General features: G+C 44.4%; 3 protein-coding genes across 12 annotated transcripts in view; 1 reads left to right on the top strand and 2 right to left on the bottom strand.

Annotated features, from left to right (window-relative positions):
* Window positions 1–610: 610 nt before the first annotated feature.
* On the top strand, window positions 611–2,645 carry LOC109893428 (telomerase RNA component interacting RNase). Its single transcript, XM_020486650.2, has 3 exons — window positions 611–1,473; window positions 1,817–1,894; window positions 1,998–2,645. The coding sequence occupies exons 1-3, from the start codon at window positions 1,204–1,206 to the stop codon at window positions 2,100–2,102; spliced, it is 453 nt and encodes a 150-aa protein (XP_020342239.1). The 5' UTR covers window positions 611–1,203; the 3' UTR covers window positions 2,103–2,645.
* Window positions 2,646–2,855: 210 nt separating this feature from the next.
* LOC109893427 (ubinuclein-2-like) lies at window positions 2,856–16,146 on the bottom strand. 7 transcript variants are annotated; one of them, XM_031827712.1, is made up of 17 exons: window positions 15,372–16,146; window positions 15,022–15,153; window positions 14,796–14,903; window positions 14,022–14,132; window positions 13,799–13,905; window positions 13,156–13,621; window positions 12,477–12,547; window positions 12,225–12,354; window positions 11,953–12,059; window positions 11,714–11,824; window positions 7,751–7,894; window positions 7,426–7,476; window positions 7,266–7,308; window positions 6,012–7,139; window positions 5,372–5,576; window positions 3,630–3,698; window positions 2,856–3,411 (listed from the first exon to the last, which is right to left on the bottom strand). In XM_031827712.1, exons 1-17 carry the CDS (start codon window positions 15,432–15,434, stop codon window positions 3,365–3,367), a joined length of 3,093 nt encoding a protein of 1,030 aa, XP_031683572.1. In that variant the 5' UTR covers window positions 15,435–16,146; the 3' UTR covers window positions 2,856–3,364. The 7 variants fall into 7 exon arrangements, 6 of the variants coding, with proteins under 6 accessions (XP_031683572.1, XP_031683566.1, XP_031683567.1 ...); XM_031827706.1 differs by having other exon boundaries at window positions 2,856–3,432; window positions 15,520–16,145; XM_031827707.1 differs by having other exon boundaries at window positions 2,857–3,411; window positions 15,520–16,145.
* Window positions 16,147–16,493: 347 nt separating this feature from the next.
* The window catches only part of LOC109892259 (intraflagellar transport protein 56), a 10,963-nt gene continuing 8,247 nt past the window's right edge, over window positions 16,494–19,209 (bottom strand). For all 4 annotated transcript variants that reach the window (XM_031827702.1, XM_031827703.1, XM_031827704.1 and 1 more), the window contains 7 exons: window positions 18,347–18,410; window positions 18,137–18,225; window positions 17,941–18,024; window positions 17,769–17,838; window positions 17,577–17,683; window positions 17,029–17,162; window positions 16,494–16,825 (listed from right to left, as the gene is read on the bottom strand). In XM_031827702.1, coding sequence (XP_031683562.1) covers window positions 16,714–16,825; window positions 17,029–17,162; window positions 17,577–17,683; window positions 17,769–17,838; window positions 17,941–18,024; window positions 18,137–18,225; window positions 18,347–18,410 — 660 coding nt within the window. In that variant the 3' untranslated portion in view covers window positions 16,494–16,713. The remainder of the gene's footprint in view (window positions 16,826–17,028; window positions 17,163–17,576; window positions 17,684–17,768; window positions 17,839–17,940; window positions 18,025–18,136; window positions 18,226–18,346; window positions 18,411–19,209) is intronic.

Below are 19,209 nucleotides of genomic sequence, written 5' to 3'. Positions count from 1 at the left end.
ATAAAATAAATGTTTGAAGAGGTATGGGACTATACAAAGTTTGGGAACCACGGCTCTAAGGCAATTCAGAAAGCTGACTGAGGACCTTATTACTGATGTTTGTTTTTTATGGCCGTGCCTTTTTTTCGGTTTGTATTTTGTGTTAATATTTTGATGTCTGTAGTTTCTGTCATTCAGGGCTGCTCATCTGTAAAAGAGACCTTGGGCCCAGTATTCAAACCTTTATTTAACGAGGCAAGTCAGTTAAGAACAAATTATTATTTACAATGACAACCACCCTAAGGGACGCCCAATCACAGCCGGTTATGAGACAGCCTGGATATGAACTAGGGTGTCTGTATTGACGCCTCAAGCACTGAGATGCAGTGTATTAGACCACTGTGCCACTCGGGAGCCCTGAGTATATGACTCCCTGATAAAAAATAAATTAAAAAAAAGATAGGGTCAAGAAGTGAGGTTTAGGGGTTAGTTCGTAGGGCCATTTTTCTTCCATTTTCCCTCCCCTTTTTATTTCAAGAAGTGTATTGAATTCGCACTCCAGAACAGTAAACTGACACCGCCCACACAGTAGGTGGCGGCATGCACCTCTAACGAATGTTTGCGGACCGCCATAATACCATAGAATATTGACGTGCTGACGTAAATGATAAGCCGAAATTCAACATGGCCGATAACATGTGAAAGAAAACCACATCTGGACAAATGTAGCCAATATATCAGTAATATACTTAGCTTTGAGAGTCGTTTGAAAAAATATATTATATATATATCTAATGTGGTTGATTTGTGTTTTGCACTAGTTTAGCTACTCATGACACAATTGTTTGGTCATTAGCTAGTTTACATTTTTCGAATAGGTAGCTAGATACAACGCTAACGTTAGCTAGCCACCAACAACAAGCCTGCGGTTTTTTTTGTTGCCGTGAGGACCTGTGCTAGCTCACTGGGAGACTGACAAGTGTGGCTCCGATTAATTTATGGATTTCCACGTGTTTAATTAGACGGCTTCGTATGCTAGCTACTTTGCCTCGAAGTTTGTTGTTTTGTTTGGGGTTCGGGTGGAGTCTCTGTCACCGATAGCATTTTTTTTGTCAAGTAGCTAGCCGGCTTTAGTTTACGTTGACACAGAACGACCAGAGAGCACACCACTAGTTGCAGAAAGGTCTAAAGGAACTGAGCCCTTCTACATAAAAAAAAGCTAACATGGATCCGAAGCGTGGATACAGCAGAAGACATCAAAACAGCAGCGATTCGAGCAGTAACAGCCCGGGGTCGCCAGCCAGTCCTGCACCGGGAGTCAGCAAAGCAGCAGCGGCCAATTCATTTGCTAATGATGGAAGCTTTATGGAGATGTTCAAGAAAAAAATGGAGGAAGAAAAAATGAAAAAAGAAATGGACCAAGGATGCGGTAATAAAAGTACTGCTGACGGACAGTCGACACAGGAAAAGAAGACTCCAAGTGTGACCAGCTTTGTAAGGGGTTTGGCTGTTGTTAGCTATAGATTGTAGCCAATGGCAATGTCTCAATTAACAAATTAAACTTTTTTATCCACCACACACAGCTCACGTTAGTGTATAGTTACATCACCATAGAGGGATACATTCACACGTGAAGAGGTGCACTGCAATGTCACCAACAAGTAACCTGAGATCCACATCAGGTCTAGACATTGGAAAGCATTCATTAGCTACTCGACTTCAGGAATGTGATAACATAGGCTTTTTCTTTGTTCTCTCGTCTTGTGTAGTCTCCATCATTGGCAGTCCACCTGCAAGGGCTCGTATAACGGTTTCAGTCTTCTATCCCCTAACCCAGGTGGGGAAGCGCAGAGGTGGCTCTAAATTGGCCCTCAAGACTGGCATGGTTGCGAAGAAACAGAAAGTGGACCCTGAGGTTCAAGAAATATTTTTATCCTGATAGTTTTGTCATGACATTGTCTTCATGAAATACCACTTGCCTTCTAAACCATTGTGTAATTATTTATTCTGTTTTCCAGATGGAGGGCAAGGGGGATGCCTGGACAAAATACATGGCAGAGGTGAAAAAGTATAAAGCACACCAGTGTGGCGATGATGACAAAACCAGACCTCTGGTCAAATAGACCCTGGAAGACCTTTTAGAAAGAAACCAACAGTGATTGGGACAGCCATCAAACCTTCTGCATATTGCCAGACTCTTTACAGCTGTAGAAGCGATCACCTATTTTAATGTTTAATCTTGTTTTTCCTGTTTTCTTTTTGGGTTTAAATGAATGTTAGCTTGTGTGCTGTATGGGGCAATAGCATTTTGATGTGGAGTTAAAGGCTTTTGGGATTGTATTGGAGTACATTACTGGTCCTGCTGGATTATTTAAGGGTTATACTGTCAGGATTGTAGCTCCTGGAATAAGTTGAGTAATTTGAGTTTGAGATGGCATTTGATGTCAGTTGAAATTATAAGCACCGCCCATTGACCTGTGTGTTGTGCCTTGGTTGTGTTGGCTTTGTCTGGACCCAGAACCCTAAAGAACCTCTGGTGGAGGCACAGAAAGTTGTGCAGCCTTGTGTTGATTAATTTGACCTTTTGGGCTGCTTTGGATAAGCAACAGTCAGGTAGTGTCTCCGGTTAGATTGTTACCCGTCAAATAAACATTTGATTAATCAGACTCCAGGTAGCATGGTAAAGTGTTTCTTTGCGATGCTGACCATTTGTGGATTTTAAGAGCTGATAGATTAACTTTTCACTATGTGGATGATATTGGCTTGTTTTCCATTTTTATAAGTTATAGCACTTCATGAAAGCGAGTGAAGGCACAGAATTACCCATGCTGATGACCATAGAAAGTCACCAATATACCATTTTGTTATAATCCTGCATAGATCATGGCTTGTTTTATTGAATTTGGTGGAGTTATGTACAGCACAAAAATACAGCTCCGGTCCCGAAACAAATTCAACAACGTTCGCATTTAGTAGCATTTCTTACAGGTCTAGATAATTACATTGAGAAAAAAAGCACCAAATAGACACACTAACCCAGGTATCAGAGAGGGAGGTTTGCACACTGAAGCTAAAGAATAGTGCATTCACACATACACACCAACAAGTAGACCTCTCATTCATTCTCCCTCCCTGACCACAGTGATAAAGGTCTGTTCTGTAAACATTGACAAAAACAAACTTGTCATTAAGCCTTAATGTACAATATTTAAACAATTATCAAATTGCTGTTTAAAAAATAAGTAACAGCCGGAAGATTATCGAGAGGGTCCAATTCCCCATTTCAACCCCATCCTGTGTTTGGGCAGTTTCTGTTAGTCATTCAAAGTCGTCCTGATAGCTGTCATAACATAGTGGATGTCCTCAGTGTTCCAAACAGGTGTGGTCAAAGAGACTTCCTCTTCACATCCCCTCCTTGGGTTTGATTGACATCTGGACAGGAAGAGTAGAGTTCTTGAAATATTGATAGGAAACAAAAACAAATATTTAAACTTAACACATGACAACCACCGACATGACGAAAGCGACAGGCATGCACAGAGACTACGGAGGGACAGACAGAGAAGATGTCCCAAAGAAGGGAAAAAGACTTTTGAAGTGACAGTGGGCTGAGAGGAAAGAGCGGGGTCACAGGGAAGGGCAGATTTTACCTGAGAAAGCGAGCTGTAAGTGAGGAGGCAGAGCAACCTGAGACCCTGACTGGAGACTCTTTAACAGATCTGAGGAGAGATGGGAGGGAGGAGGAGATGACACAGGAGAGTGTAGGTCAAGGGCATGATGAGATAGGAAAGGCAGTGTAGACGAAACAAGAATGGGAAGCAAGACAGAAGAAACAGGTTGAAAGGAAAAGAGATGAGCCAGGTCAAATAGTAAATGGATGTAAGATCACAGGAGATTAATGGAAGAATAACATTTGAAAGAAGAGGCACAGAGGGATAAGGGGAGGAATGAACCAAAGAAACAATATGGGAGAATGTCAGACAATGGAGAAAAACATTGCAGGCTTCCAGACACAGCATGGGGATTTAACACAATGGTCCAACAACATAAAATACACAAAAACAAACTATACACATACCCAGACATCAACATACTAAAGCAACCCCATCTCGATCAGCTGTTCTACATTCAACTTTTGCTACATTACAGCCTTATTCTAAAATGGATTAAATCACCCCCTCCCCATCAATCTACACACAATAACTTATGATAAAGCAAAAAAAGGGTTTTTGGAAATTTTTGCAAAAAGGAACTGAAACTTCACATTTAAATAAGTATTCAGACCCGTTACTCAGTATTTTGTTGAAGCACCTTTGCCAGCAATTACAGCTTCGAGTCTTCTTGGGTACGACGCTACAATCAGAGGTCCTGAGCGCTCTGGAGTAGGTTTTCATTAAGGCTCTCTCTGTACTTTGCACCGTTCATCTTTCCCTTGATCCTGACTAGTCTCCCAGTCCCTGCCGTTGAAAAACATCCCCACAGCATGATGCTGCCAAGACCATGATTCCCCATATGGATGGTATTGGCCAGGTGATGAGTGGTGCCTGGTTTCTCCAGATGTGACACTTGACATTCAGGCCAAAGAGTTCTTTAGGTGCCTTTTGGCAAAATCCAAGTGGGCTGTCGTGCCTGTTACTGAGGAGTGGCTTCTGTCTGGGCACTCTACCATAAAGGCCTGATTGGTAGAGTGCTGCAGAGATGGTTGTCCTGGAAGGTTCTCCCATCTCCACACAGCAACTCTGGAGCTCTGTCAGAGTGACCATCGGGTTCTTGGTCACCTCCCTGACCAAGGCCCTTCTCCCCCGATTGCTCAATTCTCACCCGACTGCTCAACAGCTATCAGCTCTAGGAAGAGTCTTGGTGGTTCCAAACATCTTACATTTAACAATGATGGAGGCCACTGTGTTCTTGGGGACCTTCAATGCTGCAGACATTTTTGGTAGCCTTCCCCAGATCTGTGCCTCAAAACAATCTACGGACGATTCCTTCGACCTCATGGCTTGGTTTTGGCTCTGACATGCACTGTCAACTGTGGGACCTTATATAGACAGGTTGGTGCCTTTCCAAATCATGTCCAATCAATTGAATTTACCACAGGTGGGCTCTAATCAAGTTGCAGAAACATCTCAAAGATGATCAATGCAAACAGGATGCACCTGAGATCAATTTCCAGTCTTATAGCAAAGGTTCTAAATACTTATGTAAATAAGTTCGTTTATTTTTAATACATTTGCCAACATTTCTAAAAACCTGTTTTCATTATGGGGTATTGTGTGTAGATTAAGGCTGTAATGTAACAAAATGTGGAAAAAGTGAAGGGGTCTGAATACTTTCCGAAAGCACTGTACATTTTAGTTTTTTCATGTTTCTGTGGACTGGCTGTGTCACTCACTCTGGGTCAGGGAGAATGCTGAGCTGTTGCTGGTTGAGGAGCCGCTGGCCCCGGTGCTGGAGCCAGCTGTGCCCCCTAATGGGGGCAGGTTTAAGAGTGAAGGAAACTGGAAGGGCAGGGACACAGGAACCAGCCCCCCCAACATCCCGAAGCCAAGTGGGAGAGACGGAGCAGAGCCAAGAAGACTGCTGCTGGCTGAGGACACCTGGAGAACAAAGGCATATAATTAAGCAATAAGGCCCGGGGGGGTGTGGTATATGGCCAATAATCCACAGCTAAGGGCTGTTCTTATGCACTGGTGCCTGGATAAAGCCCTTAGCCGTGGTATATTGGAAATATACCATAACCCCCTGAGGTGCCTTTATTGCTATTATAAACTGGTTACCAACGTAATTAGAGCAGTAAAAATAAATGTTTTGTCATTCTAGTGGTATACGGTCTGATACACCACGGCTTTCAGCATTCAGGGCTCGAACCACCCAATTTTTAATTAGAAATATAGACCCAGACCAACAGACAACATATACAAACAGAGATAAAATACATCAATATACAGACAACAGTAGACAAAACTCATTTTGAACATTTGCTCCATCATGACCTTGTCCCACCCAGCTACCATCTTTTATTTTTCACTTACCTGTGGCAACTGAGAAGAGACAGACTGTGTGGATATAGATTTAATAGGCTTAGCCCCCTGAATGGTTCCACCTGCCGGCCTTTGTCGCTGATTGGCCGAGGTTGTGGTAGGGGAGGGACTGGATCCCGAATGCTTGCTGATGGATGAGGTGTTGGTAAGGCTGGTGTTGGCGCTGCTGCTGATGATCTGAGAGGGGGTCTTCTGCCCTCCTGGAGGGGTGTAGCTGCCCTGGACAAGTTTGGCTGGCCCTCCCGGAGCACCTGAGAATGGTGGGCGGAACCCTGCTGGGCTTTTGGAGGAGTACTGGTGCATACTGGAAGCTGCCTGAGGCCTGGGATTGGTGGAGGGTGAGAAGGTGGTGGGCGTTAAGGGGTTGGGGAGGCGAGGGGTGAGTTTGATGATGGGCGAGGTGCTGCTGTGGGAGGACTTGGTGAGAGTGGCCTGCATGGGGGTGATGAAGTTGGACTGCTGCTGAGCTTGGGCTCCTAAGAGAGAGTGGGAGAAGGAGGGAGAAGGGGAGGAGAGGGGGGTGTCACCACTGTTGGCTTTAGTATTATTGCTGCCAAAGCCCTTCTGATTGGGGGACGGCCGCGGCTTAAGCTGGGAGTGAGAGCCGGGAGCATTGGCTTTACTCAGTCCAGTCCCAGCAAGCCTCTGAGTGCTCTGCACTGATTGTCTGTGAGCCTGAGCCAGAGCACCTCCACCCTTCATCGACCCCAACCCCTCGCTCCTCGCTGAGGACAGAGAAGGGGAGACGGTGGGAGGCCGAGAGAGAGAGGAGGGGGAGGAGGAGGTAGAGACGAAGAGAGGTGTGTTGGAGCCGGGTGTGTTGATGGTGCTCTTCTTGTGCTTCTGGAGGAGAGGTGAGGCATGGAGGGAGGACAGGGCAGTCTTGGGCCTATCAGGGGAGGGGGGACTGTCCCCTTGGACCAGGCCCTTGGCTGCATTGCTGAGGAGGGCCAGGGCCTGGGAGATGGAGTCCAGGGCAGGGGCGGTCAGCTCTTCATCCAGGGAGTCCAGCAGACAGATGGTCTCAGCGGGGGACTGGGAGGGCCGGCAGGCCACTGGGGCTGCAGGGGAGGGGGTCGCACCAACTGAGGGGGTGGATCTCTGGACCCAACTACCCTCCTGGGTCACCAAACAACATAGGGGATAGAAAGAGCAAACAATTAGTGTGATCTAAAACTATTCAAACAACAAATGGTATTGAAATGACAAGCATGCAAGCAATGCATCAGACTGCAAAACACTAACTTTGGGTTTAGACTTGGGAGTAGGAACCATCTTTTTCTTGGCTCTGGATAACAGTGAAATCAAAAGGAAAAAGAGTGCATAATGAAGAACACCAGTGTTAACCTTCACTTTAATATAGTGATTTTTAAAATAAGCAGAGTATATCAAAGTAATGACTCACGGATTGCCAGTGAGGTGACAATGAACCATGAGGCTCTCTTTGAATAGCATCCTGAGGAGAGGAGAGTGGAGATATTTTTTTAAACCTTTATTTAACTAGGCAAGTCAGTCAAATTCTTATTTACAATGACGGCCAGGGAACAGTGGGTTAACTGTCTTGTTCAGGGATTTTTACCTTGTCAGCTCATGGATTTGATTCAGCAACCTTTTGGTTACTGGCCCAAAGCTATAACCACTAGGCTACCTGCCGCCCCATGTGGTGTGGTGAAATGCAAACTAGGTTAAATGGTCAAATTGTATTATTTTATGCAAACACACATACTGACCTGCCCTGCATCCAGCCCTTGGGCCACAGTGGTTTCACCTCAGTCTCCATGAAGGCCTTGAGATAGTCCTCTGGAGACTGGGAGCTCTGGCCCTCCAGCTCATAGCAGCCCAGCTTCACCCTCACCAAGTTACACAGCAACATCCTACAGACCAACACACGTTCCACCAACTATGCATTACAATTTCAGCTCCACTGTTGGCGAATTATCTTTTTGGACAACTCTTCTTACTGACTCGAGAGTCATGATTCGCTTTTCTGAGAGACACGTTCATTTTAGTCATTCATTTGACTTGCTGCATTTAATTCTACAGCAGGATTAATACGCACTCCTTCAGTGACTCCGGAGATGTGCTCCGACCAACAACTGTTCGTCATGAGTGCAGGTACAATAGATCATGCTGCAGGCAGCATAGAAAAGACAAAAAGACATGTTTAGAACTAATAAATTATTGCATGGTGCAAGAATGAATGCTATGATGGACACAGCTTTGTAGAACCAAAAGATACATGGCTTCTGTTCAACAAACTCAAATCGTCGTGAACTGCGAACGATATTGTGCTTATCACCCTCACGCCACTCAAGCAATGCATTCCGCCAAGAGTCGTTCATAACGCGTTTGCATTTACAAAATAGCCTCCAATACTCTACTCAGCAAATTGGATGCAGTCTATCACAGTGCCATCTGTTTTGTCACCAAAGCCCCATATACTACCCACCACTGCGACCTGTATGCTCTCCTTGGCTGGCCCTCGCTACATATTTGTTTCCAAACCCACTGGCTCCAGGTCATCTATAAGTCTTTGCTAGGTAAAGCCCCGCCTTTTCTCAGCTTACTGGTGACCATAGCAGCACCCATCTGTAGCACGCGCTCCAGCAGGTATATTTCACTGGTCACCCCCAAGGCCAATTCCTACTTTGGCCGCCTTTCCTTACAGTTCTCTGCTGCCAATGACTGTAACGAACTGCAAATATCACTGAAGCCGGAGACTCATATCTCCCTCACTAGCTTTAAGCACCAGCTGCCAGAGCAGCTCACAGATCACTGCACCTGTACATAGCCCATCTGTAATTAGCCCATCCCCCATAATGTTATTTATTTGATCTATTTTGCTCCTTTGCACCCCAGTATCTCTACTTGCACATTCATCTTCTGCACATCTATCAGTGTTTAATTGCTAAATTGTAATTATTTCGGCACTATGGCCTATTTATTGCCTTATCTCCCTTAGGGAAGTTCAGGGAAGTCAGGAACCAATACACGCAGTCAGTCAGGAAAGCAAAGGCCAGCTTTTTCAAGCAGAAATTTGCATCCTGTATCTCTAACTCCAAAAGGTTCTGGGACACTGTAAAGTCCATGGAGAACAAGAGCACCTCCTCCCAGCTGCCCACTGCACTGAGGCTAGGTAACACGGTCACCACTGATAAATCCATGATAATCGAAAACTTCAACAAGCATTTCTCAACGGCTGGCCAACACCCCCCCCCCCCCCCCCCCCCCAGCTACTCGCCCAAGCCTCCCCAGCTTCTCCTTTACCCAAATCCAGATAGCAGATGTTCTGAAAGAGCTGCAAAACCTGGACCCGTACAAATCAGCTGGTCTTTACAATCTGGACCCTCTATTACTGAAACTATCCGCCACCATTGTCGCAACCCCTATTACCAGCCTGTTCAACCTCTCTTTCATATCGTCTGAGATCCCCAAGGATTGGAAAGCTGCCGCAGTCATCCCCCTCTTCAAAGGGGGAGACACCCTGGACCATAACTGTTACAGACCTATATCCATCCTGCCCTGCCTATCTAAGGTCTTCAAAAGCCTAGTCAACAAACAGATCACTGACCATCTCGAATCCTACCGTACCTTCTCCGCTGTGCAATCTGGTTTCCGAGCCGGTCACGGGTGAACCTCAGCTACGCTCAAGGTACTAAACGATATCATAACCGCCATCGATAAGACAGTACTGTGCAGCCGTCTTCATTGACCTGGCCATGGCTTTCGACTCTGTCAATCACCATATTATTACCGGCAGACTCAGTAGCCTCGGTTTTTTCTAATGACTGCCTTGCCTGGTTCACCAACTACTTTGCAGACAGAGTTCAGTGTGTCAAATCGGAGGGCATGTTGTCCGGTCCTCTGGCAGTCTCTATGGGGGTGCCACAGGGTTCAATTCTCGGGCAGACTCTTTTCTCTGTATATATCAATGATGTTGCTCTTGCTGCGGGCGATTCCCTGATCCACCTCTACGCAGACGACACCATTCTGTATACTTCTGGCCCTTCCTTGGACACTGTGCTATCTAACCTCCAAACGAGCTTCAATGCCATACAACACTCCTTCTGTGGCCTCCAACTGCTCTTAAACGCTAGTACAAAACCAAATGCATGCTTTTCAACTGTTCGCTGCCTGCACCCGCACACCCGACTAGCGTCACCACCCTGGATGGTTCCGACCTAGAATATGTGGACATCTATAAGTACCTAGGTGTCTGGCTAGACTGTAAACTCTCCTTCCAGACTCATATCAAACATCTCCAATCTAAAATCAAATCTAGAGTCTGCTTTCTATTCCGCAACAAAGCCTCCTTCACTCAGGCCGCCAAACTTACCCTAGTAAAACTGACTATCCTACCGATCCTCGACGATGTCATCTACAAAATAGCTTCCAATACTCTACTCAGCAAACTGGATGCAGTTTATCACAGTGCCATCCGTTTTGTTACTAAAGCACCTTATACCACCCACCACTGCGACCTGTATGCTCTAGTCGGCTGGTCCTCACTACATATTCGTCGCCAGACCCACTGGCTCCAGGTCATCTACAAGTCCATGCTAGGTAAAGCTCCGCCTTATCTCAGTTCACTGGTCACGATGGCAACACCCACCCGTAGCACGCGCTCCCAGCAGGTGTATCTCACTGATCATACCTAAAGCCAACACCTCATTTGGCCACCTTTCCTTCCAGTTCTCTGCTGCCTGTGACTGGAACGAATTGCAAAAATCGCTGAAGTTGGAGACGTATCTCCCTCACCAACTTTAAACATCTGCTATCTGAGCAGCTAACTGATCGCTGCAGCTGTACATAGTCCATCGGTAAATAGCCCACCCAATTTACCTACCTCATCCCCATACTGTTTTTATTTATTTACTTTTCTGCTCTTTTGCACACCAGTATCTCTACCTGCCCATGACCATCTGATCATTTATAACTTCAGTGTTAATCTACTGTGTTATTCCATGTGTAACTCTGTGTTGTTGTCTGTTCACACTGCTATGCTTTATCTTGGCCAGGTCGCAGTTGTAAATGAGAACTTGTTCTCAACTAGCCTACCTGGTTAAATAATGCTGAAATAATTTATTTTTATTCTACCTCATTTGCACACACTGAATATATACTTTTTCTATTGTATTATTAACTGCATGTTTGTTTATTCCATGTATAACTCTGTGTTGTTGTTTGTGTCGCACTGCTTTGCTTTATCTTGGCCAGGTCGCAGTTGTAAATGAGAACTTGTTCTCAACTGGCCTACCTGGTTAAATAAAGGTGAATTTAAAAATTAAAAATATAGTCTGGTTGCGGTCACTAGACTTTGTTTCAAATGTACCAAGAAAAAAATCATATTTGTATACCTTGCAAATCAACAAATATACATCGTTTAAAGCACCATTTTACAATTCTGTCACAAATGACATCTCCAATAAGCCCCTTATGGTGAACGACCTATGAACGAGAGGCTTGTAGAATTATGACTATTTCTAGTTTTTAGTTATCGTTCGCTGGGGTCCTGCATGCTCTGGGCATTACTGACTCAAATGAACAAAATTAGTCGAAAGATTCATTCATTTGACTGAACGAGTCGAAAAGATCGGAGTCAGTAAAAGGAGTCAAACGTCCCATCACTACACTAAACCAAAACCCCTATATAACATAATTGTATGACGTTAAATTCACAAATGAGAGCTCACCTGAGCTTCTCATCCCAGACAAACTTCTTGCGAGGTCCCATCACTCTCTTCCCAGGCTTCTCCTCATCCTCCTCTTCTGACCCGTTCTTTTCCCCCTCTTCTGACTGCTGCCTGTAAATACACAACCCAGCGATAATATTGACGAGGAGTGGAAAAATAGACAGCAAGGGACAAAGGGGGAGGTATGAGAGGAAATAAGAGGTGAACAGAATGCAGGAGAAGAAAGGAGAAGGCCTTACTTGGCCACTTTGGCGATGCAGTCCATATTGTATCTGGCAATCTGTTCTGGCATCACGCTGCACACAGCTAGCTTCAGCTTCAGTAGCGGAGCACGCAGACGGTCATCCTGGATGACAAAAGATGGAAAAGGTTACAATCACAAACACCAGATGACACTGACACCACACACTCCGTTAACAATCTACAATTAGATAGAAGAGAATAACAGGCATATTATGTGCACACACAAACATAAACATAAAATGTCAAACATTTTAGTGCATACACACACCTGGATATTGAGGCTGAGTTTCTTTAGGCGTTTGAGCAGAGCCTCCTTGTTGCAGGGCACAAAGGCCTCGAGATGGGAGTAGACTGAAGAGCGCACTGCTGCCGGCTGCTCCTGGACCTGCAACTCAATACTGACCAACACACAGAAGAAGAGTTAGACATTGAGATAAACACTGACTAACACATGCAGAGAGATGGTCAGGGAAGGAAAGAGGGTTTGTTCTGTTGTAAAGAGCTCAGAGCAGAGACTCACTCCAGTAGGATGTTGTTCATGTCCAGCGTGAAGAACTTTTTCCTGCCCTCTTGATCAAACTGATGAGAAGCCTGTTTGTTAGAGAATAATTCAACTTCAGAGATTCTCTAAAACAAAATATAGTATGCTCAAAAGGACACAAATGTAATGCAAATCAATCAATTGCCTGCCATTTCACTCCTCTAAGCCTCACCTTGTCCTCTAAGTCTTTATTTTTGACTTCCTTCATTACAGTATCTCTCGCTTGCTCTTGGCCTCCTCTCCTCTCTGCCTCCACTCCTCTACCTTTCTCTCCTCTTCCCCTCTTGCCCATTCCCTTCACCCTCACCGCTCTGTCAGAGAGAGTTGGCACTTGTTTTCCCCTCATCATCTCCCTCAAAGAACATCACTGCTCTCTTGTTGCCACAGCAACCTCTACTTCTCACTCCTACTTGTGCCTCTGAGAGAATGCATGTGTTACTCCGGTTTCTTTATGGAAGGAAATATCAGAATGGTGACAATCACTTTGTTTTTAAATGGGGAAAAAAATCGATGCATTCCATGTAATGTGCTTGAACGTTTTCAATGAGCAGCGAGGGCCTTTAGACCCTACAAATCAAATAAAGAAACTGACTGAAGACCTAAAATATCTCTAAATATGAAATATAACTGGATTTGATTGAAGATGTCAGTCACTTACCACACGGAGGTCCTCAATACGCTTACTGAGAGGGGCAGGCAGTCCATTAGGCAGAGGAGGAGGGGGCAGGAGACCTCCTTGTGCCCCCTGGACCCTACCCTGGACCCTACCCGGAGCACCGTTCTCCCCCTGCGCAGGACTGGGGGGCTGAGGAGAGTCCAGCAGCCCAAAGTCTAGGTCGCCCATCATGTCCTGCAGCATGTCGTTGTTATTGGCTGAGCCCAGCAGTGACATCATGGCAGGGTCGTTAGCCAGATCGGCCATGCTGATGTTGCTGGGTTTAGGGTGTGCGTTGAGCAGGGCACTGTTGGCATTGTGCTGGCCACGGGGCAGGCCGGGGTTCTTCTTGCGGTTCTCCTCCTTCTCCCGCGTGAAGCGGCGGAGCATGGCGGCCAGATTCAGAGAGTCCTTCATCAACTTCTTCCTTTTCTTCTTCTCTGGCCGGTGGACATTCAGGCCAGACACTCTGGAAGATAACATAGGACCGTTGAGTTGCTACACGGAGCTTGTTACAAGCCATAGACACATAGCATAACTATGAAGCACGGCTCAAGTCAAAGTCAGGCAATAAGTTCATACATCATATGAGCTTATACATCAGTTAACTTCAGAAGTGGCACAACAGATGTAGAACATTGCTCACCCTTGCTTTGGCATCCTGATCTTCCTGGGCTTTTTCTCATCTATGTTACTGCCATCTTGCTTTTTCATTCGCTTCTTTATCACACGCTCCTCACCATCTTTCAACTTCTACAGACAGGAGGAACAAAAACTAAGCTTGTCACATGATATAGAAATAGAGTTTAATAATGAATAACATTTGTTCATTTATTGAAAAGGTGTGTGTGTGTGTGTGTGTAACCCACCTTGAAGTCCTCTCCCTCTGACTCGGAGGCTGCTCTGAACTGCAGCGTGCCAGTGTTGATGTAGAACCCTCCCAGCTTAGTGTTGAGGGAGGCTGGCACCAGCTCATCATACTGAGGGGAAGAAAGTAGCTAAGGGATTATCAACAAGGGGCTATGTATTCTCTGGAAAATAATAAACAACATGGAAGGTGTGTTCGACTACGCGCTAGTGGAGTGGAACTAACCTTCCACGGAGTTGCATTATTTTCAGAGTTTTCCCTTTTATACCACGGCTATAATTTAACAAAATGTACAGTTAGAAATTCATTCAACATCCACTGAAGTAGCTAGCAAGTTTTCTTGATATAGTAGCTACAGTAGTTGCCTTGGTAACCAAACAAACAGCTTGCTATTATAAAAATCAAATTCAACCATGCCAATACTGTTCTCAACTGAACTTATGCTTTCAAATGCTGCTCAAACATAGAACATGTAAAAATGAACTGTAGCTATTGAATTCTACCGTGCTGATATGCCATGCATTATAGGGAAATAATGCGCGCTCTAGAATGCCCTTCAAGCCAACCAGGAAATACTATTCAACAATGCCATGGCATAACCAGTTACAAACAGCAGAGAAACTAATAAGCAAGTATGAGAGAGAGGAATGCAATGTGCTAATGAAAAATGATCTGCAAATATGTTAAAGCATATGTTGATGCTTGTTTACATGAGTCTTAAGTCTGTTCACAAAGGAAGGATTCTGCAGTGTATGAGCAGACAGAGGGTACTTACAGCCTCAGAGTTATCAATGAATGGGTCAGTCTCATCATAGCCAAAACCAATGTCGATGAGATCCTGCACCCTGTCCTTCCGCTTCTTTTTCCCTGTATTGGCCTGTGACTAGAGGAAACAAACAATTACAGTTGTAGTGAAAATATACAATGCAAATTAAACTAATTCAATCTATTTGATCTATGTGTAGACCTATTCGTTTCCCCCACAAAGTAAAGGGACCTACATATTTGCTCTCAAATTTCTTGGCGAGCGCCTCTACTTCTTTTCTCTCCTTCTCGTTGTCTGCAAAGGGGTCGTTGGGGTCCAGGGCTGGCGTCAGGTCTTTAGGAGGTCCTGGAGCAGGAGGCTTCTTCACCTTCAAGAGACAACCAGGCATGTCAGGAAATAAGAGTAGGTAAAATGGGTTCAACAGTGGATTCTTAGTAGCTTAAAATGTCATCTTAAAAGTTGTACCTCTAAAAGATGGGAACTAGATGTGTCATTGCCATATTATATGATTTATATAACGGTAATATAAACATTCATATCAAAATTAGATGAATATTATTGCCTACATGAAGTTGGCATGCTTACATCATATCTAAGAATACTGTAGCTACAGTTGGCCAACATCGCTCTTGTTGACAACAGCACCATAGCCTCGGGAGCTTACACTTCAAGCTGCCTACGCGTTCACCGGCCCAGCCTGCTGTTATCACTTGTAGCCTTGACTGATCTTTACCTGAGTAGATTGAACAAGTTCACTGTAGTTGAATTCAGCAGATCCCCGTTCGCTGGGTTCGGGCAAGGAGAGGTTCAAGCGCACTGTTACACGTTTTGTTTCCGCTGAATCCCCGTCACCGGCTTTCACGATACCGAATGGACTAGCACCAGTACCACCTCCTGGCCTGGTTGCTGCACTTCCACCCCCTCCATCTTCCCCCAAACTGATTTCGGCCTCATCTTCCCGGCGGCGTTTCTTTGAATCTGAAGGCGGTGCATTGTTGTTAAAGGAAGAGATTGTGACAAACGGTACTTTTCTCGGTTCGGCCATTTGATGCTGACCGTCACAGAGCCCCTCGGTAGGAAAACACAAGGGAGGACGAGACTTCACTGAACTAACGTTACTGTAGCTTGCTAAAATTGGGAATGTTCGACAACTAACGTTAGCTAGCTAGATGGTAAACTATGTCAGGTAATAAAATGCCTTAAACCACACAGTGGTATCTTCTGCAACTCCCAGGTTAGCTCCGGGGCCTTTAAATCACGAGGAAGAGTAGTTTTAGTTGTTTCCATTAAATTGTTCGGTAGCTACCGCAAGGAGGCATCTGAAGTAGCCATCTTGACCATTATTATCATTATTCAGTGAGAGTAGTAACTGGGCGTGCGTACGAAAAGAAAGCGGAAACAGAAAAGTCAGGGAGCAGTCTTTGACCAATCATAGGGCAAGAACGCCCTTCAAGAACCGCCCACTTTGCATACTAGCGCGAATATGCCGAATCGATTGTTCCCCGACTCTGGCACGCGGGATGTTTTGACAAGGTTCTCCCTGGACTGAACGCACTGACAAACACAGGACTACCCTTCATTAGAAAATATGCATTGAAACCAACAAATTCTCCTGTTTTATATTTCTGTATGCATGATAAGCACTGGTCTTTATGTGCTCTAAAACGTGATGTCAAGGCCAGAGATAGTAAACGCACAGATGTGGTATAAGATTAAAATATTTATTCACATAGGCAAATATGTACAGAATAAATGTGCAAAAAAACGACACCAATGCAATGTACTAACAAAATAACAAACAAGAAAGAGATGAATGTTAAATGAACAAACTGGCACTTTTGGTGAATTTTTGCATTTGACTGTCAGTTTGCCCAAAGGACCCTTTTCTTCATATAGGCTATGCATTCTTAAGTACGGAATGATAACATCACAGAGAAACCCTGTTGTCCTTGGCCCATTTCTTCAGAATCCTGATGATGTATTCCACTTGAGGATTCCCAGTGTGCCTCAGCAAGGGCAGCACTTCCCTCAAAGCCTCCCTGTAAAATACACACAATTGAACACATTATGGAAACAAACAATCACATTGACAGACTTCAGCAATGCAAAATACAGCCCATCATGTCAAAAAAAAAGTGTAGGTCACTGAGCTGAGGACAGATTATTTTAACGCTATACAAAGTGGTGACATTCATGATCCTATATCAATCCAGTAGATTGCTAAGGTAGACATGGTACCTACCTGGGTTCTCTGCTGGCCAAAATTAGCTGAAAGATACCCACACAGGCCCCCCTTTTGCCCTCCCAGTACTCAGGGTTGGGGTCCAATCTCTCCAAGACATCAAATGCCTTTGCTGAGTAGTAGAACTGGCCCATCTGTAGATGAGAGAGAGAAGAGTTACACATGGTGCAAATCAGTGGTGTAAAAAAACACTACTTAAGTAGTTTTTTGGGGTATTTTTGACTACTTAACATTAGGAATTTGAAATTCTTTATCCTTGTACTCTTACTTTTGATACATAAGTATTTTTTTAGCAATTACATTTACTTTTAATACTTAAGTATATTTCAAACCAAATACTTATACATTTACTCAAGTAGTATTTTACTGGGTGACTTTTACTTGAGTCATTTTCTATTAAGGTATCTTTACTTTTACTCAAGTATGACAATTGGGTACTTTTTCCCCCGCTGGTGCAAGCACTCTCAGAATGAAATAACTTCTGTCCTGATGGGGAAATTAAACATTTAGGAAGTTGAGTGATTTTGGAATTAATAAAGGAGAGTAACCTTGTAGCAATCATTAGCAATGAGCTGCAGGAGGCTGAAGGACTCTGCTGAGGTCTCCATCTTCATGTAGAGCTCCCAGGCCAGACGGGCCTTCTGGTTCATAATGTCTAAATAGGACAACAGGGTTCATTAACAATAGAACCACAGTGTTATACCAGCAAATGTTTACATCGTTTAATGAGGAGAACATACAGCAGCGTGCCAGCCAGCTCAGGTACACATAGTCACTCTTGTTCTTCTCATTCTGAATCAACAGGAAGATCTGGGAGACAAAGAGAAAGCACACACTTTTGACAATAAAACACATACAAAAAGTTAATAAAATTACATCAAATAATCCCAAAAGGACATGTCAAGGTTTTACCTCCTCTGCCTCCCTGTAGTTGCCAACAGCAGCTTTGGCCTGTGCATAGTTGAAGTTGAAGGCATCATCGTTGTAGAAGTAACTCTGTGAGCAATGAGAGTTCAGAGTATTTAGAATCCATTGAAGAATGATAATTATAGAACATCAATATTCTATGTGGACACAAATATGTGTCGGGGTATTATGCTGTGCTTACCTTGACAGAGTTGAGGTAGATGAGCACATCCTCAAACTGCCTGAGCAGAAAGAAACAAGAAGCCATGCACTGTCTGCCAGGGATGGTGTCTAAGACACAGGGAAAGGAATTGTTAAAGAACGCATCAGTGTAAAAACATTTACCATTGAATTAGTGCAGTACAAAAATGTAATTCTAGTCAGTATTTTAAATATCTGGAGGAGCACTCACCACATTCGCTAGCTGAGCCACCAACCAGCTGGAAAAACTGCTGAGCAATCTTCAGATGATCTCTCTGTAATGGAAAAATTGCATGATCATGTTACACAAAAAAAAATCAGGTGGGTATCAAGGCAGAACTATATACAGTGGGGAGAACAAGTATTTGATAACCTGCAAAATCAGCAGTGTTTCCTACTTACAAAGCATGTAGAGGTCTGTAATTTTTATCATAGGTACACTTCAACTGTGAGAGACGGAATCTAAAACAAAAATCCAGAAAATCACATTGTATGATTTTTATGTAATTAATTAGCATTTTATTGCATGACATAAGTATTTGATACATCAGAAAAGCAGAACTTAATATTTGGTACAGAAACCTTTGTTTGCAATTACAGAGATCATATGTTTCCTGTAGTTCTTGACCAGGTTTGCACACACTGCAGCAGGGATTTTGGCCCACTCCTCCACACAGACCTTCTCCAGATCCTTCAGGTTTGGGGTCTGTCGCTGGGCAATACAGACTTTCAGCTCCCTCCAAAGATTTTCTATTGGGTTCAGGTCTGGAGACTGGCTAGGCCACTCCAGGACCTTGAGATGCTTCTTACGGAGCCACTCAGTTGCCCTGGCTGTGTGTTTCGGGTCGTTGTCATGCTGGAAGACCCAGCCACGACCCATCTTCAATGCTCTTACTGAGGGAAGGAAGTTGTTGGCCAAGATCTTGCGATACATGGCCCCATCCATCCTCCCCTCAATACGGTGCAGTCGTCCTGTCCCCTTTGCAGAAAAGCATCCCCAAAGAATGATGTTTCCACCTCCATGCTTCATGGTTAGGATGGTGTTCTTGGGGTTATACTCATCTTTCTTCTTCC

Source organism: Oncorhynchus kisutch, linkage group LG6 (genome assembly GCF_002021735.2).
Source record: "Oncorhynchus kisutch isolate 150728-3 linkage group LG6, Okis_V2, whole genome shotgun sequence".
NCBI classification, from domain to species: Eukaryota; Metazoa; Chordata; class Actinopteri; order Salmoniformes; family Salmonidae; genus Oncorhynchus; species Oncorhynchus kisutch.
The sequence above is the reverse complement of the archived record's forward strand: the minus strand, read 5'-3'. Positions and strand labels throughout refer to the sequence as shown.

Bases quoted from the DNA above. Each gene is read 5' to 3' on its own strand.
- LOC109893427 (XM_031827706.1), bottom strand. From the start codon at position 15,831: ATGGCCGAACCGAGAAAAGTACCGTTTGTCACAATCTCTTCCTTTAAC. The intron at 15,154-15,519 runs GTAAAGATCAGT...TGTCTCTTGAAG, and splicing joins AACTTGTTCAATCTACTCAG to GTGAAGAAGCCTCCTGCTCC. The intron at 7,140-7,265 runs GTTAGTGTTTTG...TTGGTGACCCAG, and splicing joins CTCCCAAGTCTAAACCCAAA to GAGGGTAGTTGGGTCCAGAG.
- LOC109893428 (XM_020486650.2), top strand. From the start codon at position 1,204: ATGGATCCGAAGCGTGGATACAGCAGAAGACATCAAAACAGCAGCGAT. The intron at 1,474-1,816 runs GTAAGGGGTTTG...CCCCTAACCCAG, and splicing joins CTCCAAGTGTGACCAGCTTT to GTGGGGAAGCGCAGAGGTGG. The intron at 1,895-1,997 runs GTTCAAGAAATA...TCTGTTTTCCAG, and splicing joins AACAGAAAGTGGACCCTGAG to ATGGAGGGCAAGGGGGATGC.